This window comes from Mya arenaria, chromosome 9, assembly GCF_026914265.1.
Source record: "Mya arenaria isolate MELC-2E11 chromosome 9, ASM2691426v1".
Lineage (NCBI taxonomy): Eukaryota > Metazoa > Mollusca > Bivalvia > Myida > Myidae > Mya > Mya arenaria.
Genome location: NC_069130.1, coordinates 72,732,086 through 72,742,848, shown reverse-complemented (window position 1 = coordinate 72,742,848; position 10,763 = coordinate 72,732,086). Strand labels below are relative to the sequence as shown.

Below are 10,763 nucleotides of genomic sequence, written 5' to 3'. Positions count from 1 at the left end.
ACTGTATCTTCCCTTTACCCACCCTTGCCTCTTTTCCTCTTAAATCTCATAAGCTTTCTTATGTACTTTAAACCTCTCAACTACCACTTTTTATCTTCTTCTTCGATCTTCTTCCCCTGCAACTACACACTTTCTCATCTCTGCCTATATCTTTCCAACTAATTCTTTAGCTCTTCTCTACCTCCCCTCTCTTTATTCCCCCTAATCCCCCCTCTTTCCTTCCCTCTTATTTTCCCCCTTATCCTTTATCTTACCCCCCTCCTCTTTATCCCATTATGTCTATCCCCTTTCTCTTCCACCTCTTTCCTTTTCATTCGCGCCTTTTAATTCCCTCCTCTTTCTCCCCTCCTCTCCCCCTTTCTCCCCTCCCCCTTACTCTTTCTCCCCTTCTAGTTCTCCTCTTCTCCTTTTCCCCTCCTCCTTCTCCCCTCCTCTTTATCCCCCTCTTCTTTCTCCCCTCCTCTTCCCCCCTTCTCTTTTTCCATCCTCTTTATCCCACTCTTCTTTCTCCCTTCCTTTTTCTCCCCTTCTCTTTCTCCCCTACCCTCTCTCCCCTCCCCCTTATCTTTCTCCCCCTCATCTCCCCCTCCTCTTTCTCCCCTCCTCTTTCCCCCTCCTCTTTCTCCCCCTTCTCTTTCTCCTATCTCTCTTCTTCTTTTCCATTTTCCTTATATCATTATGTATTACAATTCATTTAATACAGATTCTAAAGTATGCGCAACTTATTCAGACTTGTACAATGTCCACATATACATTTATGCTTTCATATATCAACGTGTAGATTGTATAATGGTGAATTGTGATGTTATTATCAGTGTTCACATATAATAATAATAAAAGTAATAATAATAATAAACAGCAATAATCAGAGGCTGAACTTAATATATATCTTTCAACATTCAATAAACTATTTCTAAGAACAAGATATAAAATTGTCTTATCATTTAATTTTAATAATTGTGGAAATTTGAACATGTAGCAAAGACGTTTATAATATCTCTTTCGTAAATCAAAATAGCATGGACATATACAAAAAAAAAATGAAATTCATTGTCTATATCATTTGTATGACAATATCGTTCCCCTAGGTGTTCTGTTTCTGGCATACCTTCCAGTCTGCATTCTCCGTGAGAATACAGATAGTCTTAGTCTGAAGCAGTATAAACGTAGTCTTTTGGGCAAAATATTAAGATATTTTTCATATTCTAATGAAGTAAGCCTGAACTATATAACAATGAATTTTCAATGAAATATTAGTTTCCTGCAGTTGGCGTCCGTGAAAGCTAAAACAAATCCACCATTTTACCACATGGAAGCATATAGTATGATTAAGGTTATGGCATGATATTATACTTTTTGAAAACGTACTGTCTCACGGAATGTGTTGATAATTGATTTGTTAATATTGAAACTTATTCAGAGCAAAAAATATACTGAAGTAATTGTTAAAAACAAGAAATTGTTATATTTTTGGCTGTAGAATATTATTCCTTTCAAATTGAAATCTTGACAGAAGGCATAAATCACATTATTTAATGCATCAAAGGTGTAATAGCATATGCTATTTGTTAAACTCAATGTTTTCTGAACTAGATGAACCATTTACTTTACAAGATCTTAATAAAGGCATCTTCAAGCTAAACTTAGCAAAAAGTGCAGGGCCTGATTTATTTTTTAATGATTTTTTTTATTTATGGAAAGCAAGTTTTATCACCGTATTTATTAAAAATATTTAATAAAATATTACAGTTTGGTTATTTTCCTGAAAAATGGACAGATGGGTATATTGTTCCAAATCATAAAAAGGGGAGCGTTGACGAAGTTAGTAATTTCAGGGGAATTACATTATTAAACGTTTTGGGAAAACTGTTCACGAGTTTGATTAATGAGAGGCTATCACAATGGGCAGAATTTTATCATGTATACATTGAATCACAGGCTGGGTTTAGGGCAAAAATGGGAACCATTGCTAATATTTTTGCATTGCATGGGTTGATTAATCATATTATAAGCCAAAACAAAAAGCTATATTGTGTATTTGTTGACTTTTCCAAAGCCTTTGATTATATTGTTAGAGAGAATCTTTGGTTTAAAATACATAGACTCGGAATCAGAGGCAGACTGTTTAACGTTATAAAATCAATGTATGGTCATGTAAAAACAAGAGTTCGACTCAACTGTGAGCTTGGTAATATATTTGAGAGCTGTTTAGGCGTACGGCAAGGTGAATGCCTCTCGCCATTTCTATTTTCAATGTATATCAATGATTTAGAAGAGGTTTTATATTTACAAGGAGCTAAAGGCATTAGTACAGACATGTTAAAAAATTTCTTGCTAATGTACGCTGACGACATAGTCCTATTTGCGGAGTCAGGTGAAGAATTTACAATCAAATTTAAATATACTCAGTGAGTATTGTAACAGATGGAAACTAAAGGTCAACATTGACAAAACAAAAGTTTTAATCTTCCGAAAAGGTGGAAGAATTCCTGCTAATTTACGTTTCTATTATGATGCTAATATCTTAGATATAGTCAGCCACTTTACGTATCTTGGCGTAGTCTTTACGACAGGTGGTTCTTTTCTGCAAGCAACAACAACACTCGCTGGACATGCAAGAAAAGCAATTTTCCGTTTGAAAAAATATTTAAATAAATTTACAAAGATATCCCGCTATTTATGCCTCTTTTAAAACAACGTGTCAGAGATATTTTTATTCAAAACCATGAAAGTAGGATCCATGACTCCTAAAGAGCAAGATTTTACAGTACTTTCGTTAAATTTAATTTCCAACCCTATTTGAACTGCGTTAATATTCCAACATATAGAATTGCACTTAGTAAATTAAGAATGAGCGCACATAGCTTGAATGTAGAAGTGGGTAGATGGAATAGAACTCCTTTGCATAAAAGGCTGTGCCCAATATGCAATGTACTTGAAGACGAGTTTCATTTTATTTTTGAATGCCAGATGTATGTTGAGATAAGAAATAATTACATACCTAGATATTATCGTCAACGACTCTCTATGTTAAAAGCTATTGAACTTTTACAGTAAGAAAATAAATATATACTACGTAACGTATCCATCTTTGTGTACAAGACTTTTGAATTGAGAAATCGAAATGCTCAACTGTTACACTAAGTGTTGTTCCATTGCCTGTCATATTGTAAATTGCACTTTTTTCATAATGTATAGTTTCAAAGAATTGCATATTTAAATGTACTTCGTTGATTATAATATGTTATTGTTTGTGAATGACATTAGCACTAACACCATCACGTAGAGATATCTACACAAGAAAACTTTTATTTTATTTTTCTTTCTTTTTTCAGGCTTTCGTTCATTTTTATAACTGATCGCCATGTATATATGCAGAATATTCAATTTATCAATGATCAAGGGTAATCTTTGACTTATATCATTGTCTTTATTATGTGAACTGTTTTATACGAAATAAACTTTGTTCTGTTCTGTTTGTTATGATCGTTGCTGTTAAGTGGTAAAATGAGACTGAGATTTGACTTAAGTTTTTTCGTGATATTTGGGCCTGGCCTTGTACGTGACACACCACCATATGGTGAAACTTCATGACATTTTTTAAACTGATTGTACAATCCATGGTAAAGATTCCTGACGTTTAACAACCGCCCGTACAAGCATCATTTTAACCTTTGATCTCTAAGGACGACCTTGTCCTTAAAGGGTCTACTGCGCGACAAGCCATCACATCATGGTAATCTTTCATGGCAAGCTACTTTTGAAGTCTTTAATGCATCGTCAAGATATAGCCCGGACAATGATCTTTTCGACTTTTGGTATTTGATAGAAAGACCCTTGTCTTGTGCGTGACACGCCACTTCATCATTTTGAACCTTCATGGCATTTTTTTAAATCCTAAGATGCATGGTCATGATACCGATCGGACAAGGCTTAGTTCGGACGGACGCATGCACGTACACGGAACCGCCATTGTGAAAACTATGTCTCGCTATCCTCAAGCGTACCTTACAAAAAAGAAATTAAGCAAAACGTTGCACTGACAGCAGGTGTCGAATCTGTGTCCTATTGGTCTGGTGGGAACAGTATAACCTATTCCGCGTTGGCAGATAATAACAGATACAGGAAAGAAGATGCAAAGAACGGAAAGTATGAAGGCCAAGGAGCAGGGGACGAAGGCTTGGACGCGAAGAAATGAATGTAAAATTACAAAAGCACGAAAGTACGGAAGCGACGGAGCGGAGGTTAATTTGCTCGTTTGCCTTCATAATTTCGTACTTCCGTGCCTTCGCGTCCGTCCATTCGCTTCTTCGCCATAGTACTTTTGTACTTTCGCTTCTCTGCTTTCACAATCATTAAATATTGATGCTGCAATTTGAAAATATTGCAAGGGATTCAAAATAGCTCTCGTGCTTTTATCATTAAACGAGGGCAGAGATATTATGTAAAATACATTCATTTTGAAAGTAGCTCTAAAGCAATGATTTGGCTGGGTTATTTAAAACCTGCAATATTACAATAGCGATCGATTCCTTGTGTGTTGTATATATTATCTGATTTGCAAATTCAAATGATTATAGATTAAGCACAATAGCTAACCCACGGGGCGTGGGGAAGAGGGGCAAATAGGATCCGTACACCCCCTGACTTTTCGACAGTTCATACTGAACGCTGAAATACATGCAAATATATCAAGGTCGTCTTTCATGGTATATATTAACTCCAGTTAAGTAAATGCCTTTCTTTAGTACATATTTTTTTAGTTCTATTACAGAATAACATCTCAATGTATTACCCCTTAAACGTGACATTTCAATGGATCGGTTAAAATAACATTGGGCGGAGCGACAACCTCCGCCTACTTGTAAAAAGTAGGAACATATGAATATAGTATGTTAATGTTGTTAACAAACATTGATGCAATTACAAGCGTTCAAATTATCAACACACTTTATGTAATCAGTTAAAAGAGCTACTAACGTTTGTTTTTCAAAAACAGGCAAAAGTCACTGCACAAAATGGGATCAAAGAAAGAATTGATCTACGGAATATATAAAGTATAGACAAGAAAGACAATTCATGCTCATAGTTGTTAAAAGAAACTTTAGTTGTTTCCCTTACATCAATAGTGAAAACGTGATCGGTGTGTTTTAACAGACGGGGGCAAAGGAGCGAACGATATTACCTTCGCCATCGTATTCCGTAAAGATTATTCGTCGTTTACTACTGTGGGTACCGTTTTACGTGATTGAACATTTCCTATCTTTTTTCACTTTCACATTAATACATGTACACGCCTAGTCTAGCTTATACCCTATAGGTCTAAAAAAACAACAACAGGTGTTTGAGTTTCGACTACATGACTGGTAATGAAAAGGGACGTTAGGCATTGGAAATTAAACATCTGGCCCCGATTTCTCGAAACTTCTTAAGCTTAACAGGCTTAAGTAGCTTATTTCAATTAGCTAATATACATACTTAAATTGAACTTCTTTGAAAGGAAAATGGTTTATTGTGATAATCATAGATTTAATTTATATATAAAGTATACAAGTTCTTAAAGAAGTTAATATAACGCAAATATTTGAAGAACACAAATAGCGAGCTTAGCTTAATCCTGTTTTAAGGGACTTAAGAAGTTTCGAGAAATTGAGCCCTGAGGTTAAATGTATTTACTTACTTCTGTAGCTTTAAACGGTACTGTAATTGTAATTTCTTAGATTTTCTATTGGTTTATTTTCGATTCATGAATATACTGAGGGGTTATGAGATTTTTGTGACATGGTGAATTAGGTGAAAATGCTTTAATTAAATTAGTTTCAAAAAATGACGATCATGAACATTGGGGGCCAAAATGCAAAAAATGTAACGACACACTTTTATTGACGAGGTATTTTGTATGTATGGCGCTAACGTTTAACTCGGGGGAATGTTTGGAATCTAGCCAGGTCCCATACGTTATAATGTAAGTCTTGTGAAAACCATTTGATGGCATTGCACCATAGTCCAAAGAAATATAACGTGGTTTTGTATCATGGTGAATGGACAGCTTACATTCTGCATATGGATATATACTGGAAGAATTTTCTTTACAATAAATAACGCAAAGAAATGAATGTACATACATAATACAGAAGAAGTAACCAGTTTAGTAAGCAAAGCATACGACATTCGGCATTCAAAAGATGAAAGCCGTGCTGGTATCTTATGTATGTTTTAATTAATTCGAACGTCGAATTTTAAAGCTGCACTCTCACAGATTGAACGTTTTGACATTTTTTTTTATTTTTTGTCTTGAAACGAGCCATTTTTTTGCGAAAATCCATGGAAGCCACTTAAAACAGACTGCTGACAAAAAATCAGATCGCATATTCTTATATTTAGTTAAAAAAATGATATTTATGCATTTTTCTTAAACCGTTAGTAACGGTTTTAGCCATAAAACATTAATTTTCGAACGGAAATATGAAACTCTACTATCTGATTTTTTGTCAGCCATCTTTAATTATTGGTTTGCAGATATTTACGCAAAAATTTGCTCTTTCCAAGACCAAAAATAAAAAAGTTGTTAAAATGGTCAATCTGTGAGAGTGCATCTTTAAGCTAACTTCACACAACTACAATTTACGTCATAGTGGAAACAATGGAAATAGGGAAAAGAAATATGAACAAAAAATTCCGACAATTTTGAGAGCATTTGCAGTAGAATTTCATATATTTTTCATCATAGAGACATATATGTGACCATCATGTAAGTAAAACTACATTAAATCAATATATTTTCAACATTTATATTATTTTATGCATTTTTCCTAAACCGTTAGTAACGGTTTAAGCCATAAAACGTTAATTTTCGAATGGAAATATGAATATCTACGATCGGATTTTTTTGTCAGCAATCTTATATCATTCGTTTACAGATAGTTACGCAAAAAATTGCTCTTCCAAGACAAAAAAAAATGTAAAAACGGTAAATCTGTGAGAGTGCAGCTTTATATCAAACAAATTCTGTTCTGTTCTATTCATGTCACATCTGGCATTGTGACCTGTGACAGTGGTACCGGTCTTGCTCAAAATAGCTTCTGGATTGAGCAAGGTGCTCCACGCTCCGCCTCGGAACTGAAATCAACAACATAATACTACATATGTGTAACGCACCATGACACAACAAGGATTTTAGCCTATGCGACCAGGGTAGACTCAGATTATGCTAGTGCTGGCTTCCATAACTTTAATGTTGATATTTTTTATGTTTACAGCACATGATCACGTCCAAAAAGGTAATATATAACGTGTTCTCTGAAGTTTTTTAGCTACATATCTGCCTGCATATCCGCGCAGTACCATCGAGATATACAATGCTCATAATCATTAAAGCTGCACTCGCACAGACTGACCGTTTCGACAGCGCCAGTCTCTGAGTAGATATCTCATTCGGAGCTCCTCGGCCATTTTTTCAAAAACAACAAAAAAGTGGTACGTTTAAGTCCGCTGCAAATAGATCGCGTAGTAATCTTATTTAGTAGTTAAAATTTATGACTTAACTCTTGGGAATCGTAATTATGTTTGCAATAATACACTTCACTGGCAATCAATTTAAACTGAGAGCAATGAATACAACTCTTAAACACTACATTTAATTAATGCTTTTATTAAAAAAATACGGACTACTTCAACAGATGTACCGGCATACATCCGAGGTTGTTTTTGAAAAAAATGGCCGAGGAGTTCCGAATGTAGATATCTGGAAATTATTGGTATAAGACGGCTTACAAAGATCAGATTGCAGTTATTCACATTTACGTACTGACATTAAAGTGTCCCTCCAGGGCTTCCGTATTAAAGTGACACTCTTATTCAAAATCAATACATACACATGTATAACAAACATCAATTTCGACTGATTAACCTTGAAGTACTTACTAAATAATGCATTAATTAAATATTAATTACTGATAACAAGATTGTAACTGTGTATTAAATAGCAGAAAGCAAAAAAGATTATATGATTGATGATTACTAAAAAAGTTTTACTGAGGTCTTCTTTAGTCTCATAAGATAGAAATACCGTGTTTTATGCTCATTTCATTCAAATTAACCTCGTTATCCTCCATAAGAATATAAGCACCGTTTTCGACATTTTTTCATCCTTTTTGGAATATTTAAACAACATCATTAATTGAGGTAAATCCTATCTGGGAGTAAGAGTGCATCTTTAACTGTTTTATGACCAAAGGCGTTGTAATTCCGCATAACTGCATCGCCGCATAAACGTGTTTTTTCGTTTATGCGGTGATTTTCAACGCATAAAAATGTTCTTTTTTATGTGGCAAAAAGGCACACTTTCACCGCATAAAAAGCAATTAAAACATATACTAGTACAATAATGGTTGATAAAGTTTCATCAAGATCGGTCTTAGTTTTTTATGTCCACTTAACCAAGCTTTGAACTAGACTTTTAGAGACGTAATTTCTGACAAAGATTTGGTAAGATCGATTTAAATGTTAACCAAACCAATTGATCTTACTGCGAAAACGTTTGAAATTACATTTAACCCGACTAAAGGATGGATTAAATGACAAAGCACAACACCGTCATTAGGGACATTCAGAAAAATGAATGACGTGACATATATTCTCGCCTTATTGTCAGACTGACGGGCATGTACCCTTGACAATGCGCACTTTCAACATGTACGTGAAGTAAGCGACCATGCGTCCTAGCGGCCAAGCGGCGTGAAGTTAGCGGCCTAGCGGCGTGAAGTTAGCGGCCTGGCAACTTGAAGTTAGCGGCCTGGCGGCCAAGCGGTGTGAAGTTGGCGGCGGCCTAGCGGCCTAAAATTGAATCCTTTTTCAAAGCATGTATACTTGCATTATCTTCTAAGACAATGACATAGTAACTGTTTTTATGCACAAATTTACACATTGAAGCTATTATCAACATTTATTTTTTAAAAATGTCGATAAAGTAGTCAGCTATTTCAAAGCATTAAACATTCGAAAACAATGATATATTTACTGTTTTATGCACAAATTATCCCTCTTAAGCAACTAACTTTTTTTCAAAATAGTCGATCAAGCAGTTCAGCGGCCTAACGGCCTAGCGGTCTAGCGGCCTTAAATTGGTTTTTGATATTAACCATTTATACATGCCTTTTCTTCTTTTAATTAAAAATGACAAAGTCATGGTTCCTATTCACAAATCACCATCCTTTAACGAATGTCTGCATTTCGCCCAAAACTCGACCAAACTGCCTAAGAAATCCAAGATAGCGAATATCAGCATTTTTATTTTTTGTATTTAGCAAAATTGTTAAACCATAGATTTATCATTGTTTGTGAAGAAAACGCATGTATACATACTTTAAAATAGGAAACCATTTTAGGCTGCTAGGCCGCCAGGCCGCTAACTTCACGCCACTAGGTCGCTGAAGTGCTCGATCGACTCTTTTTGAAAAAGATTAATAATTGCTTAAGAGTGATAATTTGGGCATAAAAACAGAAAATATATAAATAGGAAAAATAGGATAGCATTTTAGGCCGCCAGGCCGCTAGGCCGCTAACTTCACGCCGCTAGACCGGTAGGACGCTAGGCCGCTAACTTCACGCCGCTGGGCCGGTGGGCCGGTAGGCCGCTAACTTCACGTACAAACTTTCAACGTCATTTCAAACTAATAATAGGGTCATCATGGACTTCTTTCTTTCATTGATTGTGTTTCTATGCACTAGTCATTTGAACACTCTAAGGGTTAATTTTCGACTTCCATTTTGGCTCAACTTGCCTGCCAACTTTCCCCATATTTTCTTTAAAATGACATTAATATACAACGCCCTAACCTTAATCATCACCATGATCAACAACATCATCACAACTAACATCATCAGCCCCACAATCATCATCATCATCATCATCATCATCATCATCATCATCATCATCATCATCGTCAACTTCAACGTCAACACCATCGTTTTTGTTGAAACATTTTTAGCTTGATAATAAATGGTTAAGTTATCCTTTTTATGTGGCAATAAGGCACAGTTGCGCCCCATATAAGCATTTTCTGCTTTATACGTTGAAAATCACCGCATAAACGAAAAAAATAACGTTATGCGGCGATGCTGTTATGCGGCGTTATAGGGCGTAACTTAAGCTCTAAGAAAAATGAGTTTTTGGCGTTAACTTTATTTTTTTAAACATAATAATAAAATCTGCGATCCAATATTTGTTTCTAATATTACTGGTTTCCAATATTATAATATAATATGAACACCTATTGTTAAAACGGTTAATCGGTGATTGTGCAGTTTTAGTGCATGTAGCAATCAGTTGAGATCCTTTTCGAATGATGTAAATTTGCACCCCGATCAGGACCTACACAGCTGACATGGACAATATGCTCGGGGTTTCCACAGTGCATCAACTTTCATTTCTTGTTAATTAAACACACTATCATTCAAATGTGTACTCATTAAGTAATTCCATGGAGCAATAGTGTCCGGGTGACCGTCCATTACCATCGTGTCATAGACTGTTAAGTATGTCCAGTCACGTACGTCGCATAGCAGGTATTCGACAATCCGTCGTCTTACAATTGTGTAATTACAAACGTCAAACCTACGTCTGATCAACGATATACCCGATTTTCTGGTCGTCCTCAGACTCTTAGGAATTTCCTCCGATAGTCCTTCGGTTGTCCTACGGTAACCCATGACAGTCCGACAAATCGCCTATGTTTATGGCGTGCTCCAAAACCGTACGTTAT

At 35.5% G+C, this 10,763-nt stretch overlaps 1 protein-coding gene across 1 annotated transcript; it reads right to left on the bottom strand.

Moving 5' to 3' along the window:
- Positions 1-389: 389 nt before the first annotated feature.
- Positions 390-7,452, bottom strand: LOC128246361 (uncharacterized). The gene is made up of 2 exons (XM_052964548.1): positions 7,398-7,452; positions 390-667 (listed from the first exon to the last, which is right to left on the bottom strand). Exons 1-2 carry the CDS (start codon positions 7,450-7,452, stop codon positions 390-392), a joined length of 333 nt encoding a protein of 110 aa, XP_052820508.1.
- Positions 7,453-10,763: the final 3,311 nt, after the last annotated feature.

Bases quoted from the DNA above. Each gene is read 5' to 3' on its own strand.
- LOC128246361 (XM_052964548.1), bottom strand. From the start codon at position 7,452: ATGGCCGAGGAGCTCCGAATGAGATATCTACTCAGAGACTGGCGCTGT. The intron at 668-7,397 runs GTCAGTCTGTGC...TAATGATATAAG, and splicing joins AGACTGGCGCTGTCGAAACG to GAAAATGGAAAAGAAGAAGA.